The 22,973-nt window shown below is 61.5% G+C and overlaps 2 protein-coding genes across 5 annotated transcripts; one reads left to right on the top strand and one right to left on the bottom strand.

Annotated features, from left to right (window-relative positions):
• Window positions 1-1,016: 1,016 nt before the first annotated feature.
• Window positions 1,017-7,943, bottom strand: ALPL (alkaline phosphatase, biomineralization associated). 2 transcript variants are annotated; one of them, XM_082777182.1, is made up of 12 exons: window positions 7,834-7,927; window positions 6,727-6,826; window positions 6,521-6,640; window positions 5,923-6,038; window positions 5,171-5,345; window positions 4,908-5,083; window positions 3,453-3,596; window positions 3,196-3,265; window positions 2,750-2,884; window positions 2,183-2,374; window positions 1,978-2,097; window positions 1,017-1,870 (listed from the first exon to the last, which is right to left on the bottom strand). In XM_082777182.1, exons 2-12 carry the CDS (start codon window positions 6,782-6,784, stop codon window positions 1,614-1,616), a joined length of 1,563 nt encoding a protein of 520 aa, XP_082633308.1. In that variant the 5' UTR covers window positions 6,785-6,826; window positions 7,834-7,927; the 3' UTR covers window positions 1,017-1,613. The 2 variants fall into 2 exon arrangements, with proteins under 2 accessions (XP_082633308.1, XP_082633307.1); XM_082777181.1 differs by having other exon boundaries at window positions 1,018-1,870; window positions 6,727-6,841; window positions 7,834-7,943.
• A 1,869-nt stretch (window positions 7,944-9,812) lies between these two features.
• Window positions 9,813-22,697, top strand: ECE1 (endothelin converting enzyme 1). 3 transcript variants are annotated; one of them, XM_082777230.1, is made up of 18 exons: window positions 9,813-9,868; window positions 12,995-13,081; window positions 14,191-14,332; window positions 14,973-15,185; window positions 16,461-16,585; window positions 16,857-17,069; window positions 17,140-17,331; window positions 17,893-18,035; window positions 18,117-18,231; window positions 18,466-18,576; window positions 18,854-18,952; window positions 19,038-19,115; window positions 19,522-19,625; window positions 19,863-19,973; window positions 20,102-20,169; window positions 20,247-20,437; window positions 20,530-20,625; window positions 20,934-22,697. In XM_082777230.1, the coding sequence occupies exons 1-18, from the start codon at window positions 9,866-9,868 to the stop codon at window positions 21,108-21,110; spliced, it is 2,268 nt and encodes a 755-aa protein (XP_082633356.1). In that variant the 5' UTR covers window positions 9,813-9,865; the 3' UTR covers window positions 21,111-22,697. The 3 variants fall into 3 exon arrangements, with proteins under 3 accessions (XP_082633356.1, XP_082633357.1, XP_082633358.1); XM_082777231.1 differs by lacking the exon at window positions 9,813-9,868 and adding an exon at window positions 12,395-12,472; XM_082777232.1 differs by lacking the exon at window positions 9,813-9,868 and adding an exon at window positions 12,433-12,452.
• Window positions 22,698-22,973: the final 276 nt, after the last annotated feature.

The following is a 22,973-nucleotide window of genomic DNA, read 5'->3' as shown; positions in this document are numbered from 1 at the left end:
CGGTGCCGGCGGTTCTTGGCCGGGGCCCTCGAACCCCCAAAACCGCGCGGACCCCAGGGCCGGTTAAACATAGCGCGGCGCCCGCCCGCTGCTGGGAAGCCCCAGCGCCAGGGGTGGCCACGGCTTGGGGGGGGGGAACCTCGGCCAAACCTCGTGCCGAAGCGACGCCAACCCCTTGCCAACTTGGGGTGTCCCCCTTGCCTCCCCCTCACCCCCCCAAGCCGATGCTGTTCGGGTCACCGCCTTCGCCCGCTCCAAAGTTTGCTGCCGGGTTAATAGGAAAACGAAGCGAAGGTTTATTTAAAAGGTCGGGGGGAGGCGAGGCGGGGAGGCTGGTAAATAAATAAAGAGGCTGGCAAGAGGCTCGTGGCGCCCGCTGTGGTTTTGGGGGGCTGGGGGTGCCAATCCTGGGGTGCTCGGGGGGGGGGTTCAGCGCCACAACCCGCTCAGGGGCTGCATCTGCACGGCACCGCTTGCTGCAAAGCTCCGCTCGGGCGTGCGAGGGGATTTGCATGTGCACGGTTGCATATCTGAGCAAGCAGCTGCACGGGCATGGTGCTGCTCGTGCAGCCAGGGCACTGCCTTGTGCACGGTGCCATCTGCGTGTGCATGGCCCCCTTCGCTCATCCGGGACACCGTTTGCACTCGTAGGGTGGAATTTGCATGCACAAGGCTCCATTTGCACATGTAGGGTGGCATTTGCACGTGCAAGGCTGCATTTGCACATGCAAGGCCTCATCTGCATGTGCACGGCCCCCTTTGCTCACCCAGGGCAGCAGCTGCAGCGGTCAGATGTGCACACTCAGAGCACCCCTTGCACACTCAGAGCAGCTTTTGCTCACCCTGGACACAACTTGCACACACGGGGCACCATTTGCACACCCAGAGCCGCTCTCTGGGGTCTCCCCCTACTTCTCAACCCCCCGACTCCTCAACAGCCGCCCCCCAAAGTGCACCCCGAGCCCCCCCCCCCCCCACCCTCTCCCAACGCGGCCCCCTCCCCAATTACCAGAGGCTAACGAGGGACGAGCAGCACTGGGTGCTGCCCCCTAAATCCATCTCGGCTCCGCTCTCCGTGCAGTGCTGAGTCCCCAAACTGCTGAGAAGGCCCCGGGCAGCAAACGGCCTCAAACCAAAGGATTTTTCAGGCCAAAAAGAGAGGAGAACAAAAAAAAAAAAAGCCACAAAAGAGGCAAAACGAGGCAGGGAGCGCCTGGTGAGTTGCCGCTTCCCCACCCGCGGGTGCCTTCCAGTTGCCCACTCACTCGTGCGATGAGTTGGGTGCCGGGGTTGGTCTCAGCCGTGCTGGCACCGCACGTTTCGGGGCTGACCCCGCTGCCTCTCCCCCCTCCTGCTTCAGGAGGGCTCCGGCCGCAGCGCTGAGCCCGAATCCCACGGCAGCGCTAATGACAGGGAGGAACGGTGTATTTACAGGGGCAGAGCCCAGCACGCGGTGGCCACCGAAACCGCGGGCGGCTGCTTTTGCTCTGCTGAGTCTTTCTTTTTTGCCTTTTCCCGGGCGCCGCTACCCCAGAAAAAAAAAAGGGGGGGGGTGGAGAGGAGAGAGGATTAAAAAAAAAAATCCCCCCCGTCGATGTTTTGCAAGAGATGCTCTAACAGAGGAGGAGGAGGAGGGTGAGGAAGGGCAGGAGGAGGGGGCTAGCGGCGGCGGTGCGCCCGGCGGCATTGCAGTGGGCTCGGTTGGGGCCAATGCAGGCAGCGTACGCCATGGCGTGGGGGATGTAGTTCTGCTCGTGCACCCCGTGCAGGAGGTGGGCCATGGGGCCACGGGCGAAGACGGCCACGTCCTCACCGCCGTGGGTCTCCTGGCGCAGTGGCACAGCTGACTGTGCCTGGTAGTTGGCGTGCGCTGGGCAGGGGTAAATAAATAAACAAAATGAAAACAACAAGTTAAAAAGCAGCAATAGTTTGAACCGCCGCCACCGTTTCTGGTTGTTTTGCCCCCGGTGCACGTACCAAAATCCACGGCTGAGACGTTTTCACGCTCACCCCCCACAATTTTGTAGCCAGGGCCGTTGCCATAGAGGATGGAGGTGAAGGGCTTGCGGTCCACATCGCTCTGCATTGGTGCCAGACCTGGCAGCGGCAGCACCGTCAGCACCGCGGGCACGTCCCCAGGGTGTCCCCATGCTGGGGCTGGGGGGGGGGCGAGGTGTCTCACCAAAAATGGGGTTCCCGCGGGGGGTGTAGCCGCCAAAGGTGAAGACGTGCGAGTGGTCGGCGGTGACGACGCTGAGCGTGTCCTGGGGCGAGGTGAGGCGGGCAGCCAGCCCGATGGCACGGTCCAGCTCCACCGCCTCGTGCAGCGCCTGCTTCGCCTTGCCCTCGTGGTGCCCGTGGTCGATGCGGCCGCCTGTGCCCGGCCCAGCTCCGCTCAGCACCCCTGTGCGCCCGCTGCCCTCCCTGGTCCCCCCGTGGCACCCCAGCTCCCTCTTTATGCCTGCTTTTCGCATCCCCCATCCCATCTCTTCCCCCTTTCACCTCCCTTTTGCAACGCCCCCATCCTCCTTTCTCCCTTTACACCCCCCATTGCCTTCCTTTCTCCATTTCTGCACCTCCCCCTTGTGCTCCCTCACCCCCCTTTTTGCACCCCCCCATTGCTCTCCCTTTCACCCCTTGCACCCCCAGTGCCCTCTTTATTTCTTTATTCCCTGCTTTGCATCCTCCTCACCCTCCTCATTCCCCTCTGGACCCCCGCTTTGCCTCCCCCCTCCCCTTTACCCCCCACCTTCAACCAGCAGGAAAAAGCCCCGGGGGTTTTTCTGGAGCATCCTGATAGCCACGGCCACCATCTCAGTGAGGGACGGGTCCGTCTCGTTGTTCCTGTCCAGCTCATACACCATGTCGCCGGGCTCGAAGAGACCTAGGGACAGCGATGCTGGGGGTGGGAATGCCCTTTCCCAACCCTGTGCTGGGAGCTTTTTGTGCTGGCTCAAGTGTTTTGCCCAGCGCCGGATCCCCTTCCCCAGGCTGGCGATTAGATAGGAGCCAAGGGATGCTCCCGGCCCTTCCTTCCTCCCACCCAGCCGAATCCTGCATCCCCAAGGGGCTGGAAAATTGCACGGAGGAGGTAGAGACAAAAAAAATTACATGCTGGGGGCGGGGGGGGGGGGAGGGGGCAGAAATCCCATCCTCCCCGGGGTGCTGGGGGCCTGGGGGCACCCCGGGACTCACCCAGGAGGAAGTCGACGCGGCTGAGGTTGAGCGCCAGCAGGTCCCGCCGGTGCCACACGTACTTGGCGACCTGTGGGGGGGGGACAGAGCCCCACAGCTCGTCACCTCACATGTGGGACCAGCCCCCGTCCCCAGCCCCGCAGCCGCCTTTCACCCCCTCCCCAAAACATTTCCCGCTGAGGAGCAGCAGCAGCAGCTCTACGGGTTTGGGGGGGGTTGGGGGGGACACCCTAGCGCGGCCCCCACGTCCCCGTCACCTTCCCCGGGGGCTTGGTGTCGTGCCACGCCTGCACCAGGTCCCGGCGGTCCAGGCGGGTGCCCCGGTGCTTCTCCTCCTGCGGGTACTCCACGTCGCTGGCGTTTTTGGGGAACATGTATTTCCGCCCGCCGCCCAGGATCACCTGCGGGGAAAAACCCACTCCCGGGCTTAGAAACGCAACTACAGTCTCTTTTTAAAATTATTTTTCCCCCTACAAAATAAGAAAAAAAAAAAAAAGGAAGGGAGGCAAACCCTGAGGAGACGGAGCTGGGTTGGTGGGAGGCTGCTGGAGCATGATGTCCAGGAAAACCCTGGCGGTGTGCAAAGCCAGGAGAAAACACCCGAGGAATTTCACCTCGCTAGAAATAACTCTGAATCTCTTACTATTAATTACACTGAGGACAGAAATAACCATTTCCAGCAGTAGCTTTGGCTTTTTTTTTCCCTCCTCGCCAGGGGCGGCGGGCAGGGATGCTCCCTGCCGGGGTCCCCGCATGAACCCGCCGGGACGGAGCCTCATCCCGTGGCTCCGGCTGTTTGCTTTGGAGCCCGAGTTATTTGGCTTCCGTTATTTATAACTAGGCAGAGATTTTTTTTTTTTTTTTTATTCTCTCCCCCCCCACACCCCTCGCCCTGCAGAAGGTGAATTATAAAGCAGCAAAACAACAACACCAAAATTATTAAGGGAAGAAGAGGGAGAAAGGGAAAAAAAAATTCTTCCCCACTATATAATTATTTCCAGCCTGGGACAGAGTTGAAATTATATTAAAGGGAAAAAAAACAGAAGAAGAGGCTATTAAACAGCCAAATAACAGGCTTAGATGTTTTGCTTTGGGGCTATTTTGAAGTACAGAAGTGTATTTATTTACAGGGCTGAATTTCTGTGCAAATCCACAATGAGGGGCAGAACTGAGGGGAAAATGCAGCTTTTTGGGCATGGGAAGCATGAGAAAGGGGTTTGTGTCTCAGCGTGAGATTGGGATGCCTGCTGCGGTGCTGGCACCCTGAGCCCATGGGTGCAGCTGGGTTCTGTGGGCTGAGGGAAGCTGGGGTTGGGCACTGGGGGGCCCGGCTCCCCATCTGCTGGGGGTCCTGCCTCTGTGCCCGTCAGTGCTCCCAACCCAACAGCTACCGGGGATGCTGGCCCCACATCTTCCTGGAGGTCCTGACTCTGCACCCACTGGTGCTCCTGGCCCTGTCTTTACCCACTGTCCTGGCCCTGGACCCTTTGGTGGTCCCAGCCCAGCACGTGCCAGGTCCCAGCCCATCACCCATGGGTGGCCCCAGCCCCTTGTCCCCTGGAGCACCAGCCCTGTGCCCAGAGGTGGTCCCAGCCCAGCGCCTACTGGGGATCCTGGCTGCTCACCCACCTCCCAAGGGTCCCAGCCCTGTGCCCAGAGGTGGTGCTGAGCCCACACGCCTTCCCTCGGGGTGTCCCCAGCCCCGTGCCCACCTCGATGTCGGGGATGTTCTCCACCAGCTGCCGCGCGATGTCCTTGCAGCCACCCTCCAGCGCGTCCGGGGGCATCTCTCCATCCGAGTACCAGTCGCGGTTGGCAGAGTGGGCGTAAGCGGCGCTGGGCGTCGCGTGCGTGACCCGCGTGGTGGTGACGATGCCCACTGCCTTGCCTGCGCCACGAGGTTCATGGGGCAATGGTGGAAACGGCCCCAAAACCCAGCATTCCTGCCCCATCCCCACGCCCACCGGCAGCTCACCTTCATCCTTGGCCCAGCGGAGGATGGAGGTCACCTCCTGGCCCTTGGTGGTGTTGCAGCGGTCGCGGGTGACGCCGGCGCTGACGCCCACCGTCCCCTCGTTGGCTTTGACACCGCAGAGGTAGGCGGTGGCCGTGCCCGCGCTGTCGGGCACCTGAGCGTTGGTGTTGTAGGTCTGGGGGGGGGTGGCAGGGAATAAAGCGACCCTCTGTTGTTATCATCATCCTCACTGTCATCATCCTCACCATCACACATCCCAGGGCTTCCCTCCTGCATTGCTCAGCCGCATCATGCCCGAGCGCCCCTTCTTTTGCCCCTCACAGCCCTTGTTGTGTGTGTGTCATCCCCTCGCTGTGTTTTGATGGTTTCAGCCCCTTTTCAGCCCATTTTTAGGCAGGGAGAGCAAAGCCAGCAACTTTTGCACTGTCACAAGAATCCCTTGCAGAGATGGGGTGAAAGGAGGCAACCGGGGCTTGCAGTTTGATAAAAAAAAAGCGCCTTTTTTTCAGCAAAATAGCCCCAGGGGAAGAAGGGGGGGGGATTCTGGCTCCCATGGCTGGGCAGCCTCGTCCTGCCCCCCCGTTCCCACAGAGCCAAGCCCTGGCACGGCGGCCGGGCATGGGGCGTGAGCCAGCTCCACTCGCCCGCCCGTGACCTAATTTCGGCTCCGGTCGATGACGGCCGCCTGCCTGCGACCTTGTGGCGTGCAGCCCCCATCCCGCAGGAGCCAGGGTCTGGCCCCGGGGGCTCACCTTGGCCAAGGCAACGTAGGGGAACTTGTCCATCTCCAGCAGGCTCTCCTCGCCCTTGCGGTTCTGCAGCTGCCCCTTGAGGATGCGGGCGGCCGTGACGGTGGAGACACCCATGCCTGCGGGGTGGGCGCCCCGTCACCGCGCCGCCAGCCACGGGCCAGGTGCCAGCTGGTGGCATGTGCCCAGTGCAGCCCAGCGTATTGCAGCACCCGGTGTAGTGCAGTGCCCAAGTTATTGCAGCACCCGATGCATCACAGCACCCAATTCGTTGAGGCACCCGGTTCATCACAGCACCCAGTTCATCGAGGCACCCAGTTCATCGAGCACCCAATTCACTGCAGCACCCAGTTTATTGCAGCACCCAACTTATCGCAACACCCAGTTCATCGCAGCACCCAAGTCATTGCAGCACCCAACTTATTGCAGCACCCAATGCATTGTGGCACCCAGTTTATCACAGCACCCAATGCATCACAGCACCCAACACATCCCAATGCCCTGCTTGTTGCACCCCCTTTGTTGCACTGCCCCATCCTTGCAGCCCTCTGTTGCCCCACACCGCACCCCATAGCCCCCCGCTGGGGGGTCTCCATCTCACCGTCACCCAGGAAGAGGATGAGGTTTTTGGCCACGTTCTGGTTGAGGCGCTGGAGCCGCAGGGCATCACGCAGTGTCTCCTGCGCCTGCTGCCGCCAGTACTCGGGGTCCTTCTCGTTCTCTGCCAGGGTGCAGGGAGACCAACAGGGCTCAGCGGCACCCAAACGCACCCACTGCCGGGGCGCAGCCCCCCCAAACCCCACCTACCGGGGACCAGCGATGCCAAGCAGAGCTGGGCCAGGAGGGTGAGGAGGAAAGCCTTCATCGTGCCCTTCAACGCTTGTCTTCCTTGCACCAGCAGCAGGGGCTGGGTGAGAGAAAGCTGCGGGGGCTCAGCACCCTCCCCTCCCTGTGCCTCAGTTTCCCCGCTCTGCTCACCCAGACCTTCGCCCCCGGGATTAACCAAGCGAGGACAGAGGGGACTGTCCCCTCCCTGCACGGTCACGGCTGTGCCCCCACTGGGACATGTCAGCCCCCTGCCGCGGGGCGTCACCTCGCTGGCACCAACCGGGTTGGGGGACGGCGGCACACCCCCTCCCTCACCCCCACAACCGGTGCCCCATTGCTGCGTGTCCATGTCCCCAGCCCCGCTGCACGTGGTGTGCTCTACGCATGTTGGGGTCCCCTCCACACGGCTGTGTCCCTATCACATGTCCCTGTCCCCATTGTCTGGCTGCGTCCCCATCACGTCTGTGTTCCCATTGCACACTGGGGTCCCCGTCTTGCGTCTGTGTCCCCACGGCATGTCCCTGTCCCCATCACACCTCCCTGTCCCATTACATGTGTCCGTTCCTACGCACATTGGCACCCCATCGTATGTCCCTGTCCCCACCGTGTCTGTGTCCCCCTTTGCATGTGTCCCCACCACATGCATGCCATGTCCCCACCTCATGTCCCCAGCATGTGCCCGTGTCCCATCGCATGCCTGCATCCCAGTGCACATCTTTTTCCCCATCGCGTGTCCCCACTGCACATCCACATCCCAGCTGCGTATCCGTGTCCCCACTGCCCCTCCACGTCCCCATTGCACACCCCCGTCCCCATTGCACACCCCCGTCCCCATTGCACACCCATGTCCCCATTGCACGCCCGTGTCCCCATTGCAAGTCTGTCCCCACCACATGCCCGTGTCCCCACCGTATCCCTGCATCCCCCTGGTGCCCCCGCATCCCCTCTGCAAGCCCGTGTCCCCATCCCGTATCCACATCCCTGTTGCGCTCCCGTGTCCCCACCGCGCCCCCGTGTCCCCGCCACACGCCCCCGGCCCCCCGGCCCTGCCCGGGGTCTCTCCCGGTGGCCGCGGGGGTCCCTTACCGCCAGCCCGGGGACGTCCCCGCACAAACTTGGGCGCTGTCGCCCGTGTCCCTCCCGGCCGGCGGAGCGGAGGCGGGCGGGGGACAGCGAGCCCTTAAATCCCCCCGGCCCTGGCCTTCGCCTCCTCCTCCTCCTCCCCTTCCTCCACCCTCCACCCGCTGCCAGCACGGAGAGTGGGGGGGGGGGGGACGCGTGTGGGGGGGTGGGAGGCAGCAAACTGGGCTTACTGGTGCCCTCTGCCGGGTTTTACTGGGAGGACTGGGAGGACTGGGGGGACTCGGGGGGGGGATAAGCGCTGCCGGGGGTGCTGAGCCCCTTGTGCGCGAGGGGGCGTCGGGGGAAAGAGGGGTGCGGGGGGAGCAGATGTGTCCTGGGGGGTGCCTAATTCCTCCCCCCAGACCAGCCAGCGAGGGCAGGCGTGTTGCAACACTTTGGGGTTCCCCCCCCGCCCCCAGCTGTGGACTCTCTGGTGTCTGCTTTGGGGTTGTGCTCGGCTTCCCCCTCCCCTCGCCCCCCTCTCCTTTTGAGCAGACTCCCCCCAGCTGCCCCGCTCTGTCCCCGCTCACCCGTGCACGCCCTCTCCCATTTTGGGGTCGGGGTGAGGGACTCGGGGCACGCTCTCACCTCCGTGCCCCCACCGGCCGCCTGCACCCCCGCAGGGTTTTGCGGTAGGTCCTACAATAAACAGGAGGCTGTTTGCAGCCCGACACGTCCCGGCTCGCGGCTCCTCTTGCAAACGGTGCACGAGGACGGCGTGCCAAGGCCTGGCCACGCGCCCCGGCATGCCGGGACACGGCTCGGGGTCGAGGCCCGGGGCCCTGCTTTCGGCCTCGGGAGGCTGCCGGCCTCCCCGGCCTCAGTTTCCCTCTGCTGGGGACGGAGGCGGCTACGTCGTGGGGGGACCCGTGGGTGGCCGTGGAGCTCTTGGTGGTTTCCCAGAAGGTGGCGGCCTCAGCCCAAAAATCCGCTCCCTGAAGGCTTCGGGGTGCCACCGGGACTGGCCTCATGCATGCGCTGAGAGTGTGGGTGCTCAGCCCCCCGGCTGGGGCAGGGGATGGGGGCAGCAGCGCAGCCCCGTCCCCGCTGTCCCGTGGGAAGCCGTGTGGGACAGCAAACGAGGGACAGCGCAGCGGAGAGCTCGTTAGCCCTGCGCACAGAAAGCCGCACGATGGGGAACTCCTTGATGCGAGCACAAAACCAGGCTCCGAGTGTGGGTGGGAAAAAAAATACAAACCCTTCAAGGGGTTGCTAAACATATAATACAAACCCTTCAAGGACAAGGCTGCAGCCAGGGGCTGTGGGAGTGCCCAGGGTACTGTGCTCACGTATGTGCAAAATTGAACGCTTGCACACCTGTAAGGCTGCACGCTCGCATGCACACAAAATTGCAGGCTGACATCCTTGCACCATCATGCACTTGGGTGCTTGCACAACTGTGAGGTTACATGCAACTTTGTGCTCGTGTGCTTGCACAATCGTGTGTGCACATGCCGGACCAATTGCACGCTTGCCCCCTTGCACAACTGCAAGCAACACCTGGCTGGCTGCAAAACCGCTCTGCACAGCCTTCCTTGCACGGCTGCATCCTTGCACCCCTGTGCAACGGCTGCTTGCACACGTGGGTGCTCGAACAGCTGCACGCCCACGCACTCACAGCGTTGCGCGCTTGCACACTCGTTTATTTTAATTCCCAGTTTCCCCGCTAATTTCGAGTTCCCCCCCAATTTCGAGTTCCCCCCATAATTTCGAGTTCCCCCCCAGTTCCCAGTTCCCCCCCCCCCCGGTTCCCAGTTCCTCCCCCAGTCCCCAGTTCTCCCTCTCCCCATCCCCGCGCTGGGAGCACCCCACTTCGCAGCGTTCTCCCCGGCGGGTGCTCGTCGCCCGGCGCCCCCCCGGCGCCCCCCCGGCCCCCGAAGGAGTTAACGGCGTAGCGGAGGCGCGGCCCCGCCGCCCCATTGGCGCTGCCGGCCCAGGTGCATCCTCGCCCCGCGCCGCCCCGGGGCCGCAGCGCGCAGCAACGGGGCTCGGAGCCATGGTGAGTGCGGGGCCCCCCCGCCACAAAGTCCCCCCCCCCGGACCCCCCCGCTTCTCCTTCGGGCTCTGTGGGTGCCCCCCCCCAGCCTTGGCTCTCAGGGGGAGGCGCAGGGAGGTGCCCCCCCCCCCCCCTCCCCTCCAGCAGCTGGGGGGGGGGCACAGCGCGGAACGGGGCGGGTGGGGGCGGCCCCCCCGCGCTGCTGCTGCTGGTTATTTGATGGTTATTGATATTTTCCCGCTTTTCAGCCCCTTTTTACTCCTTTTCAAAGCTTTTCAAAATTTTCTTCCCCGCACCCCCCAGCCTCAGCCGAACCCGGCGGCTCCCCCAACCCCCCCCGACTCCTCCTCGCCCCCCCTCATTAACGCAAGCAGCTGCTAATTAACCCCCCCCCCCCCCCCCTTCGGGCATCCCCCGTAACGGGGCCGGGCCGGCCGCAGGCCGCGGCGGCGCCGGGGGCACCCCGGGGTGCGGGGCGGGGGCGGTGCCGCCCGCGGGGGGGGGGGGGCGGCGGAGGGAGCCCGGGGGGGGCCGCTGGGGACCGGCACCGGGCCGGGGACCGGGGACCGTGGCCGGGAGCGGGGCGGGGGCGGCGCGGAGCGGAGGCGCCGGGGCCGGCGGGGGCAGCGCTGGCTCCGAAATGGCGCCCGGGAGGCGGCGGCGGCGGCGCCCCGAGGCCGCGGTGAGGGGCCCCCGGCCCCGAGCACGGGGCTTGCGGGGGGGGGATAAAAGCGAATTTTGGGGAGTGTCGGGGGTTTTTGAGGCCTTGCGGGGAGTTTGGAGGGTGTGGGGTTTAAGCTTGGTCCCCCCCACCCCCCCCCATCGCCCTGCACACCCCCCCCCCCCCCCCCCAGCCCGTGTGGGTTTGTGATGCGATTTCGGCAAACTTTGGAGCTGGGACCCCCCCCCCTCCCCCAAAAAAAAAAAAAAAAAAAAAAAGACAAAATAATAAAAACACCCCTTTTTGACCAGAAAAAAAGGGCGTTCCCCCTCTCTGCAAGCAAGGGGTGGGAGCGCCTATGGGTGCTGCTTTACGCTGGGGGGAGTAATGTGGGTGCAGTAAATACCTAAAAACCCGATTTTCCACAATTTGAGGCGGGGGATGGGTGTCTGGCCACCCCCTGAGGATGCGCTGTGGCAGCCCCCAGGGGGGCTCTAGGGGCTGAAGCTCGGCGTGGATTCTCTGATGGTTAATACGGGGTTGAGGCAGCACGGCACAGGGAGCGATGCGGGGGGGTCAGATGTGTTTTGCCCTTTTTCCTGCTGTTTTCGGTCTGGGCTGGGCTGGAGCTGCTCAGGGGGCTGCAGGGGCAGGCAGGCGGGATGGGGGATTGCCGAAAAGCCTCATTTCCTCAGGAAACGGAGTGAAAGCGTTGGCTGAAGGCTCGGACTCCAGGAATTGGCCCACGCTGGTGCTTTGGAGCCCCACTGGGGATTCACAGAGCCCCGTGACCAGACCCCCCCTGCATGAGCCTGGAGCTGTGAATTCCAGCCATGTGCGAAGTGCAAAAACAAGGAGAGAAAGGGAGAGGGGAGGAATTAAAAAAAAAAAAAAAAAAAGAAAGAGAGAAAACAGATTTCGCCAGCGATAAAATCCTGCAGTTGAAGCTTTTTCTCCCTGCACAGTTCTCAGGCAGAAGTGCAGCCTCGAGGCGAGTGCTCGGAGGAGATTTTAGGTCTGGAAACGGAGCTTTTTGCACAAGCCAGGAGGGAAAGGGCCTTTTGCCTTCAGCCCTTTCCCATCCCCAGGTGGGTGCTGCAGGGTGCTGCCCTCGGCCGCCCTGGTGCACGCGCTCGCCCTCGTGCCTGCGGCTAATTAAACCCAGGCTGCGATTTGGGATCCGGGCAGAGCCCTGGGCTCAATTAGTGGTTGTGCAACGGGCGGGCTGGGAAGCTTCACGGCGGCGTTGTCGTCATCGGGCGTTATTGGGGCCGGGGCATGTTTCCACCCCCGGGCCTGTTCGTCCTCTGGATAGCTGGGGACTGAGGCTTTCGTTGCACTCGCCTTGCCACAAAGAACACTCCCCATCTGGGCAACCCCCAAAATGCTGATTTTTGGGTGGTTTTGTACCATTTCTGTCCAGAGCGGCCTTAGCACTTTGGATCTCCCCAGTTCTGGCTGCTTTTGTTGCTCTCTGAGCGATGGGGAAACTGAGGCACAGCTGTGCGCTTGGGTGCTGCCAGATTCATACTGGCTCCGTGTCCCTTTGGACGCGGTGGCAACAGGATGGCAATGTCCCTACCTCCACCCAAACGGGTGCAGACCCCTGCTCCCACCTCCCCACCACACAGGGTTTGATGCCAGGGAGTGATGGGACCCAAGCGGCACTGCGGGGCCGGGGAAGGTTTTGGGGTGCCTGCTGTTGTCCCTGTGGGGACAATGCGGCTCAGTGCGCGGTGGCAGGGCCGTGCCAGGGGGGAAGGAAGCGGCGCCGCGATAAGGGCTGTCTGCCAGCCTGTGAGGTTTCCCCTTGTTTTTCTGCTGGGGGCTGAGATAAGAGCTGGGCCCCCCCTGCCTCGGCACGAGGTAACGCCCTGGGGACGCTGAGCCGGGAGGGAAGCGGCGCTTTGCCCGTCTGCTGAGCCTGTGCACAGCCCAAACACAAGGTGCCATCACCTCTGAGCATCTTTGGGTGCTCAGAGGGACCCCACGGGGTGTTTTGGGGGATGCTGTGGGGCAGGGGGCATGTGGTTTGCGGGGCAGGCAGGAGGGTGCAAGCGAGCTGCGGGCTCTGGGTGAGAGGCAGGTCCCTTGCCGCCAGTGCTGCCCGAGTCCATGGTGAGTCTGGCACGGGGACCCTCTCCCAGTCCTGGGGCCGGGAGCCGATGGAGGAGGAACCAGCATTATTCCTGGCGAAGGGGAGGTTGCACAACCCATCCCTAGGGGAAGCGAGGCGGGTTCGGGTTCACTCAGCTTTTGGCTCCGGCCACGCCGCTTTCTGTAACGTTCCTCCGGCGGCTGCTCGGCGCTTTGCTAGCCCGGAGCCATTCAGGGTCCAGCTCCCCGGAGCAGAAGGAGGAGGCTCTTAGGCTGTGTGTTCCCCTGCCGCCGTCCTTCCTCCTCCTCGGCACAGCCGGGGTGCTGGCCCCCCGCCGCTCAGCCCCTCCGTTTCCTCACCGCCCTCGCAGATGTCGACCTACAAGCGGGCAACACTGGATGACGAAGACCCCCTGGACTCCATCAGTGAAGGCGATGGGTACCCCAACGGCTTCCAGGTGGGGGCTCCGTGCGAGTGCTGGGGGGGGGGGGAAAGGGGAGAATTCAGGTCCTGGCAAGCAGCAGAGGGTTGCCTGGGACGGGTTGTTTTCACCGGGCTGGGCGCTTTCCCTTGGGGCAAAGTCTGGCTTGGGCAGAGCTGTGCTGGCTGCCAGCCGCTGCCCTTTGCTCCTCTCGCCCCTGGCAGCCATCGGGGCTGTGCCTCGGGGCACCGGGGCTGTCCCCACAGTCCCCGTAACCCAGAGCAAGTGGTGGTGATTGTGGGGGATCCCGCGGGGATCCTGTGGGGCCGGACCCCTCTGCTGTTCGCAGCGCTCGGGCGCTCAGCTTTTCTGCTGGCCGAACCCCTTCCTGGCTGGACTAGGGCTGGGCTGAGCAATTAGCACAGGATGGGAGCTTTGTCCCCGCACAAAGGGGATTAGGCTAATTCCTCACCGAGCAGCGGGGAAAGCGGCTTAAAAAGGGCTGCGGGTGGCAGGAAAAGAGCCCGTGGCCGCCAGCGTCCGGCCTCGCTGGTTAAACCGCCCTCACAGGGAAAGATTTGGGGCTGGAGCGATGCTCTTGGTGCTCACCCTGCTGGCAGCCCCGTAATCTCTGCCCAGAACAGCGTTTTCCACACCAAAATCAGGGCTCTGCTGCTGTTTTGCTGTCCCCAGCATGGCCATGCCACCGCAGGGAGCTCCACTTGCCATCGTGTCGGCTCGTGCTTCCTGGGGATGTTTTTCAGCCGAGCAGGAGTATCCTGTTACGGCACTTCCCGACGTCTTGTCCCCCACCCTGTCCCAACTCGAGGGGGGGGACAGGGACGGGGACCACCCGAGGTGGCGGGGGGGCTGAGGGTTTGGGTGGCACAGGCTAGCAGGTGATCCCGCTGGCCGGCCGAAGCGCTCACCCCGCTCCCTTTCCTGCCATTGTGCCGCCCTTCCTGGCGGGTTTCTGGAAGGCAGCTGCGGCTTTTCCCAGCCGAAAACGGCGTGTTTTAGCGGGCCCGATCCGTGCCACGGGCTGTAGGAAGCAAATGGATTTGTTAAGGGGGAGGATGGAGGATGTGCTGGTGGGCTTTTCCCTGCGTGCCGTCGATGGGGAAATGGCGCTGCTTTTCCCGCAGGTGAATTTTTGCGGCCCGAGGAGCAGCCTGGGGTGCTGGGCTCAGCGCACACGGCCTGAGAAACAGCTCGTGGTCCTGGTGGCCGTGCTGGCGGCCGTGCTGGCGGCGTGCCTGCTGGGCCTCATCTTCCAGTACAGAGCCCGTAAGTCCCCGCGCCGCGCAGGGACCGAGCCCCTTGGGCAGGGCAGGGTGCTCGGGTGGGGGTTGGGACGCTCGCCTGCATCCCTCGCCCTAAGGTGGGAGGCTTGGGTACTGGGCAGGGAGCCTGTGGGATGCCCAGACATGGGGTGGGATGCTCACCTACATCTCTTGCCCCCAGGCAGGGTTCTGGGGCATGGGAGGGGACGCTCACCTGCAGCCCTCAGCCTAGGGCATGATGCTTGAGCACCGGATGGGATGCTCGGGCACCAGACAGTGCTCGCCTGGCTCCCTTCCCCCAGGGGTGAGGGGCTCGAGTGCTGGGCAGGATGCTCGTCTGCATCCCTCTCCCTGGGGTGGGATGTCTGGGCACTGGGCAGGATGCATGGGCACAGGGGGAGATTCTTGGCCACATCCTTTGCTCTGGGGGAGGATGGCTGGGTCCCAGGCAGGATGCTCTCCCACATCCATCACCCTGGGGTGGGATGCTTGGGCACAGGCTGGGATCCTTGCCCATGCTTCTTGCTCCAGGGCAGGATGTGTGCCCACATCCCTTGCCATGGGGTGAGATACCCGGGCGAGGGGCAGGATGCTCCCTTGTCGTGCTGCAGCGGCAGAGCTGAGCCTGTCGTGCCCACCCCCAGGGCCATCCGCCGTGTGCCTGTCGGAGGCCTGCATCTCCGTCACCAGCTCCATCCTCAGCTCACTGGACCGGGCGGTGAACCCCTGCGAGGACTTTTTCGGCTACGCCTGCGGAGGCTGGATTAAGGCCAACCCTCTCCCCGACGGCCACTCACGCTGGGGCACCTTCAACAACCTCTGGGAGCACAACCAGGCCATCATGAAGCATCTGCTGGGTGAGCAGCAGCAGCAGTGGGACGCGTGGTGCTGAGGAGTCCCGCTAGGTCTGGGGGTGCCAAAAATATGCCTGTAGGGATGTAAGGTTGGATTTAAAGGCCAGCATCAAACCGGTCTGCGAGGCACGCACTGCAAGGACGTTGGAAAGCAGGTCCCGGGGATGTTTGCTCTCCTGGATGCCCTTGGGATTTTTGAACGTGGTGTTGCAGCTCCTTGGTGCAGGGAGCTGAGCAGGGGAAGGGTCTTGGCTCTGCAGAACCTGTGCTGGTGTCCTTGGGAGCGTTGAAATGCAGGGTTTGTACCTCAGACTGCACACGGAGACCATAGCACCTTGATAGCACCCTGAGTAGAGGAGCTTTCCCTGCTGGTGGAGCTTTTTTTGGGTGGAGCTGGCTCCCAGTCTGGCTATTTTGGGGGCTGAAGCCCCCCAGTAGAGGGAGGGACCCCCGGGCTCAGCCTCTGCACGCAAACACCAAAGTGGGGCAGCTTATCCGAGCAGCCGGCAGGAACGGTTTGTTCAAGCTCTGAGCAAACAACTGGCTCCTTATCAGCACTTTCCACTGTGCTGGGCACTGGGGCTGATTATCTGAAAGAGAAGGCTTGGGAAGAGCGTTGTCTTTCGGGAGGGGGGTGGCGCGGGAACGGCTTCGTCCCCAGCTCTTCCCGCAGAAATCTGGCGCTCGCTGCACCGGGAGAAGGGACCGGGCCTCCAGCCAGGCGGTCGCGCTCGGCATTTCCTTGAATTCCTCGTAGCCGAGGGACCCGGTTAATAAAACCATGCAGCTGGGAAGCCAAAGGTGCAAGCTGTGTCATGAGGAAAGAAAAAAAACTCCAGGGAAGCAGGGCTGTAGGGGGGGGGATGGGGAAGAAAGGATGGTTTTGGAGGCGGAGGAGAAAAATGGGTTTATTGTTCTTTCTTGTAGAAATAAATAATACAGGCCTGGGGAGCGAGCCGGGAGTGCCAGCACAGGGGCAAGGGCAGCACAAGGGGCTGGGTGATGCTGGGAACGGCAGAGCTGCTGGAAAAGTGCTTTTTGTTTTTCTTTCTTTATCTATCTCTTCCAAAGAGCCGGAGCAGCTGCTGCTGGAGGGAGGGGAGATGGGGGCAGGAGGCCAGACGGGGCCAGGGGAACCGGCGGGGAGATCCTTTGGTGCCTCTTTGGAGCCATTACCCAAAACGGGGCTGAGCATTTCTCTGGTGGAAGGCTGGGGGCTCTGGCATCCCCTACGGGTTCCGTGAGCCCCCCGCGAGCCACCCCATGTGCCTCCTGCAGAAAACACCACAGCCAACGTGTCGAGCGAGGCGGAGCGCAAGGCGCAGCGCTACTACCAGGCCTGCATGAACGAGAGCAAGATCGAGGAGCTGCGAGCTGCCCCACTCATGGAGCTCATCCAGAAGGTTCGGCCCTTCCCCAGTTGGCTGAGTCCTCTGCAAAATGGGGGGAAGAGCTCATTTATGGGCAGCCCCAGACTCTCTTATTTCTGGGGCAGAGCATCACGCAGGGCTGGCTCTCCCAAGGGAGGCAGTGATTTATCGGATGCATGGGCAGGTCTTTCCCTTCCTGGGCTTTTTAGCCTCATCATAAGATTCTTCCTTCCTGGATGGGCAGCGGGAGGATATTTAATCAAGGGCACGCAGTCATTCCTTACCCGAGCCCTCTCTTCCCCAGCTGGGTGGCTGGAACATCACGGGCCCCTGGGCCGAGGACAACTTCAACGCGACGCTGCAGAAGGTGACAGCACACTACCGCACCTCACCCTTCTTCTCCGTCTACGTCAGCGCCGACTCCAAAAACTCCAACAGCAACGTCATCCAGGTGGATCAGTCAGGGCTAGGCCTGCCGTCGCGGGATTACTACCTGAACAAGACCGAGAACGAGAAGGTAAGGGTGGCAGAGGGTTGGGGTTGTCAGAGAGGTGCCGTGGGTGGGTGACACTCCCGTCCCCCTGTAGGTGCTCGCCGGGTACCTGAACTACATGGTGCAGCTGGGCATGTTCCTGGGCGGCACCGACGAGGAGTCGACACGGCAGCAGATGCAGCAGATCTTGGATTTTGAGACCGCGCTGGCCAACATCACCATCCCTCAGGAGAAGCACCGGGACGAGGAGGTCATCTACCACAAAATGACGGCTGGAGAACTGAAGGTAGGAGCGGGGTGAGGCTTCTGGGCACCTGGGGTTGGGAAGCGGGGCTGGTGGAGGGGGTGACGCAGCTCCTCCAGGGAAGTCCTAATGCTGGCCGAAACCATCTGGGAAGTGCTTGTGCAATAGTTTGGCCCATTCTCAGCAGCCGGGTCCCTGGCGGGGACATCCCACCCTGACCTGCTCCTCCCAGCCTCCGGACCGGGGCTGGCGGCTGTCCTGCTGAGGCGCTGACGCACTCCCAGCTCTGCTGCCCGCTGTCCAACTGCAGACGTCAGCCCGGCCACCTCCCTGTGTCCCCAAAGGGGCCATAATGTGCCTCCCCCCCACCCCGTTGTCAGCGTTTTGACACCCGCTCGGCTTTCTTTTCCTTTGTGGGAGGAAATTGTTTAGTCCCCTCCGACCTTTGGAGGATGTTGCTGCTATGGGAAGTGGCCTCTTCAAAATCAGCCAAATCCATCAAACCGGGGCCGATGTGACAGCCACCGGCTTGGGAGGCGGCTGCCACCCCCGATGGCTCTTGGGTCCGTTTTTGAGCTTGTAACCGTGGCGTGGCTTTTGCAGGAGCTGGCACCGGCTGTGGACTGGATGCCCTTCCTCTCCATGGTCTTCCACCCCGTGGAGCTAAACGAGTCGGAGCCCATTGTGGTCTATGCCAAGGAGTACCTGGAGCAGGTCTCTGACCTCATCCTGGCCACGGATAAATGGTGAGAGCCCCCAGCCCACCTGGAAAGGTGCCCAGGGTGGGCCGGTGTGTCCCACTGCCTGCTCACTGCCTCTCGCCACAGCCTCCTCAACAACTACATGATCTGGAACCTGGTGCGGAAAACCAGCCCCTTCCTTGACCAGCGCTTCCAGGATGCTGAGGAGAAATTCATGGAAGTGATGTACGGGACGAAAAAGGTGAGGGGGGAGCCCCAGTGCTTCCAAATACCCAGACTCCTACATCAACGCAGCATTGGCAGTTTTTAGCAATCACGTTGCATCCAAGACCAGATGTAGGGCAGGTCTGGGGCTCACATCTGTGGTGCAGAGCATTGTGCAAGCCCGATCCCGAGGCAGGGTGATGGGGTGGGAAGCGGGGAGGGTGCTGGCTGTGCCGTGCCACCGCTGACAGCCACCTCTCGCCCCGTGCAGACCTGCCTCCCACGCTGGAAGTTCTGCATCAGCGACACAGACAACAACCTGGGCTTTGCCCTGGGGGCCATGTTCGTCAAGGCCACCTTCGCCGAGGACAGCAAGCAGGTGGTACGTCTCCACTGCCCCAGCAACACGCGAGCCCTGGTGCTGGGAAAGCTGCTGCGGTGGTGGACCTGTTGGGGCAAGCCGATGTTTCTGTGTCCACATTACTGTGTTTGCTGTGTGCTGCTGTCCGCCGGGTTTTTCACTGGTCCCTGCCCTGTGCCATCTTGGCATCCCAGCCTCTTCCTCCCCTCTGGTGCGAAGGGTTTTGAGTTGGTCCTTGAACTCGCTCGGGTGGGAAGCCAGCTCTCCAGGCCAAAATGCACCGCCTTGTTTCCTCTAGGCGGAGGAAATGATCGCAGAGATTAAAACAGCCTTCGAGGAAAGCCTGGAGACCCTGCAGTGGATGGACGAAGAGACGAGGAAATCTGCCAAGGAGAAGGTGAGGCGCTGGGAGCAGCGGCGGGGAGGCGAGCCAGTCCTCCCACCCCTGGCACCAAAAGCACCTCAGTCCTTGTCACCCCCAGGCGGACGCCATCTACAACATGATCGGCTACCCAAAGTTCATCATGGACCCCAAGGAGCTGGATAAAGTCTTTAATGATGTGAGTCGGGTGGATGATGTCCCGTGGGTCTCTTTTTTTCCCTTCCCCCCACCTCCACCAGGATGTGCAGGATGTGTGTGCTCATGACCATGGCCCAGGGGCAGCCTTGAGCCCTGCGTCTCCTCCAGAAGGGTCTCGCTTCTGTCCTTGGCCCCTCTCTGGGGACTTCCTGAAGAGCTGCAGCCAGTCCTGGGGTGGCCAGGGCCCTTGGGATCCCTGCCTGGACATGGAGTTCTGTAACAGTGATTCATTGTCCTCCTGAGGCTCCGCAGCTGTCGGAGAGGAGGAGAAATGAGAGCGGGTGTAGCTTGGCCTCCTGCTGGCTCCAGAGGCTCAGACACGAATGCACCGGGAAGAGCGAGGCCGGGCGACCACCGTGTGCCACTCACACTTTGCTCTTCCACAGTACGAGGCCGTGTCTGACCTCTACTTCGAGAATGTCATGCAGTTTTACAACTTCTCGGCCAGGGTCACTGCTGACCAGCTCCGGAAACCACCAAACCGGGACCAGTAAGTCCTCTTCCCCACTTGGCACAGCCAGGCTCTGTTGTGCTCAGTGGGAATATTGTGATATCCCCTGTCCACTGTGTGGAACGCTGGGGTTTGGTTTTGCTGGAAATGTGCCCGTTAGACCATGCTGGTTTGGGGGAGTTAGTTTGGGCTGACGGCTTTGTGCTACTGTAAAGGGATGGAGCTGGAGCAAACCTCGGTGCTGGGTTTTTGTTGGCCATGTCCTTGTCTCCACAGGTGGAGCATGACGCCTCCGACGGTCAATGCGTACTACTCTCCCACCAAGAATGAGATCGTCTTCCCTGCTGGGATCCTCCAGGCCCCTTTTTACACCCGCGCATCTCCCAAGTGAGAGCCTAGGGAAAAAAAGGAGGGCAGGACTCCCAAATTTCCTCCTATCCCCAAACTTGATGCTGAATTTCACGGCTGTGGGGAGCAGTGGCCACTCGCTAAATCTCAGCATCGCCCTCCCACAGGTCGCTGAATTTCGGTGGTATTGGTGTGGTGGTGGGCCACGAGCTGACACATGCCTTCGATGACCAAGGTATGGGCAGGCCGGGTGGGCAAGCTGGTGGCAGGGAGGCTGTGGGAAAGGCAAAGGACATGACGTGTTTTTGGCAGGCCGGGAGTACGACAAGGACGGCAACCTGCGTCCCTGGTGGAAGAACTCCTCGGTGGAGGCCTTCAAGCGGCAGACAGCGTGCATGGTGGAGCAGTACAGCAACTACACCATCAACGGCGAGGCTGTCAACGGCAAGCACACCCTCGGGGAGAACATCGCTGACAATGGGGGCCTCAAGGCTGCCTACCGGGTAGGGCTGGGGGGCCGGGGCCAGGTGGCAGGGGGCGTGGGGTGGCTGGGGCCGTGCCATCCCCTGAACCCACTGTGCTCCTCGGCTTCCAGGCGTATCAGAACTGGCTGAAAAAGAACGGGGAAGAGGAAACCCTCCCGACCCTCGGCCTCACCAACCACCAGCTCTTCTTCGTTGGCTTCGCACAGGTAGGTCTCTCAGCCACAGGCAGTGAGGATGATGCTGGTTTTTGAGGTTCCTTCCACCTTTGGGGTTCCTTCCATCTGTGGAAGCACGCTTCCAGATGCTGTTGGGAGAACACGACAGCAAGGCTGAGGTCTCTGGAGATGCTGTCTGGTGGGTGGAGAACCAAGTCAGGGTGGTGCTGGTTAAAAAGCAAGACAAAGCTGGAGCTGTGTTGGCCCCTGTCCCACCAGCGGGGAGGTTGGCTTTGGCACTGAGCGGGGTCCTGCAGTTGTAGACATCAGCACCTGTGTCTCTTGCCCCCCGCCTGCAGGTGTGGTGCTCGGTTCGCACGCCGGAGAGCTCGCACGAAGGGCTCATCACCGACCCTCACAGCCCCTCGCGCTTCCGTGTCATTGGCACCGTATCCAACTCCTGGGAGTTCGCGGAGCATTTCAGCTGCCCCCTGGGCTCCCCCATGAACCCCCCCAAGAAGTGCGAAGTGTGGTGATGGGCGAATGCCCGAGGGAACCAGCTGCTTCGTCCTCTGCTGGCAGCTGAATTTCCCTGGTCCTTTCAAGAGGCTGAAACCACTTCTCTGTGCAGCGAACTGCACAGCTCCCCGCTGGAGCGGCGCCCCACGTCCCCGGTGTTGTCCGAGGTTCGATCCACTGTGAAAACTCTTCCCCTCGCTCGCTGGTGAAATGACTTCGATTTGAGGGTTTTTCTTTCCCACCGTGACCAGGCCATGTGTCGAGGCACGTGTCCGCGGGCACTGCCTGTATTTACACACGCAGTGCTCAATCTTGATCTGCTGCCCCAGCAAATACCTCTTCCGAGGCGATAAAGGGAACGCCACGGTGCCAGCAGGTTTGGCTGTGTGTCTAAATACACCTGGCATACCTTCCTCTCTCCAAAGATGCGCACACAAGAATGGAAAGTAGATTAAGATATATTTTGGGGGGAAATATATATATATATTTTTCATGCATTTTGGAATACACTGGAAAATTTCAGGGAAAATGCATTTTAAAGCTTTTTTTTTTTTTCTTTTGTTTTTAGCAAAGGATTAGAATATTTATTAATTATCTTTTTTACTTAGTGCAGCTGCAGGGCACAGCACCCTGTGGGGATGGTTCCTCAGCTTGGGGAGCCAGATGTGGCTGCCCGGGCTGTGGTTGGAACCAGCCGGCCCTGGAGCCCGGGTTCCTCCGGGAGGGACCATCCCCAGAAGATGCTGACGGGGTAAGGGGGACAGGGTCTGGGGACAGAATTGGTGGAGCCCCCTTAGGGACTCCTGTCAGGTTGCAGAAGGGCTCTGCTGGGATGCTGCAGCCCCTGGGATTAGCTTTAATTTCTGAGTGCAAAGGGAAAAGTTGACGTGCCAAAGATGTAACTGAGGTGGTGATGGCAGGGATGAAGGGCCCGGCTCTGCCTCTGCCCATGGGCATGGTCTGGTTCTGGCCATCCCCAGGTTCGCAGAGCCCAAGGCTGGGTGCGCAGCAGCACACAAGGACTGCACTGATCCTGTGTCCTGCCAGCGCCTTTCCCAAGGGCTGTGGCTGCATCTCGGCCAGAGAGGAAGGAAAAGGGAGCCCAGAAAGCAGGAGCATGGCAAGAGCAGCTGCAGGAAAGTCCCTGCATCCCTCCTGACCTCATAAGGGGAGGTTGGCCCCAGCCTGGCCCAGAAGCTTCTCCAGCCAAGCACAGGCAGTTCTTGCTGCTGCTTTGCTTGCTGCCGTGCCCAGCCCCTACGCCCAGGAACTGCAAGCCTCAAAATCACCGTGTGGCCCCAAACCTCCATTCCTGTAGTGCTGGTTTGGTGCCAGTGCAGAAGCTGGCAGGGATGGGGGCGAGGTGCCTCCTCGGGGGCTTTTAATATTCTTTTTTGCGGTTTAGAAAAGAAACCACTGACAGTAACTCAGGTGCTGCGTGTTGTCTCATGGGGCACCTTCTTGCTCTAGACAGAAAGCAAAGATGTAGAGGGATTTTTAATATTTATATGTAAAAGGAGGGGTATGGGGGGATTTTTTTTGTAACTATTTTTTCACCCTACATGTGGAGCTTATCATAATTGAAATAAATACTTTTTACTGGGTCTGGAGTTGCTCATTACTTTTTTTTTCTTTTTTCTTTTTTTTTTTTTCCATATAGCAGGGAATGTTTTGTGTCCCCAGCGTGCTTTTTTCTTTCCATCCCAGCTGTGGGATCTGCATGGATGGGCCCCCCTGTGCTGACAAAAGACCAAGCTGAGCAGGCTTTTCCCAGCCTGTGCTTGTGTCTTCCACCTCTCTTGGAGGCTAAAGCCAGAGTTTTGTGCCCAAAAAACTCACTCTCGCTGTGGGTGGCTATGTGCGTTCTACCTCAGTGGCAC

The sequence above is a fragment of the Aythya marila genome, assembly GCF_965140915.1.
Source record: "Aythya marila genome assembly, chromosome: 21".
Classification (NCBI taxonomy): Eukaryota; Metazoa; Chordata; class Aves; order Anseriformes; family Anatidae; genus Aythya; species Aythya marila.
Note: the sequence above shows the minus strand (reverse complement) of the source record. Positions and strands in the feature narration are given on the sequence as shown.

What these genes read in the sequence shown, in the direction of transcription:
- ECE1 (XM_082777230.1), top strand. An exon ending in CATCTTCCAGTACAGAGCCC is followed by an intron (nt 14,333 to 14,972) that starts GTAAGTCCCCGC and finishes GCCCACCCCCAG; the next exon opens with GGCCATCCGCCGTGTGCCTG. An exon ending in GGAAATCTGCCAAGGAGAAG is followed by an intron (nt 18,953 to 19,037) that starts GTGAGGCGCTGG and finishes TGTCACCCCCAG; the next exon opens with GCGGACGCCATCTACAACAT.
- ALPL (XM_082777181.1), bottom strand. Translation starts at nt 6,784, where the DNA reads ATGAAGGCTTTCCTCCTCACCCTCCTGGCCCAGCTCTGCTTGGCATCG. An exon ending in CCGCTGGGCCAAGGATGAAG is followed by an intron (nt 5,084 to 5,170) that starts GTGAGCTGCCGG and finishes CTCGTGGCGCAG; the next exon opens with GCAAGGCAGTGGGCATCGTC. An exon ending in CCGCGTCGACTTCCTCCTGG is followed by an intron (nt 2,885 to 3,195) that starts GTGAGTCCCGGG and finishes CGCTGTCCCTAG; the next exon opens with GTCTCTTCGAGCCCGGCGAC.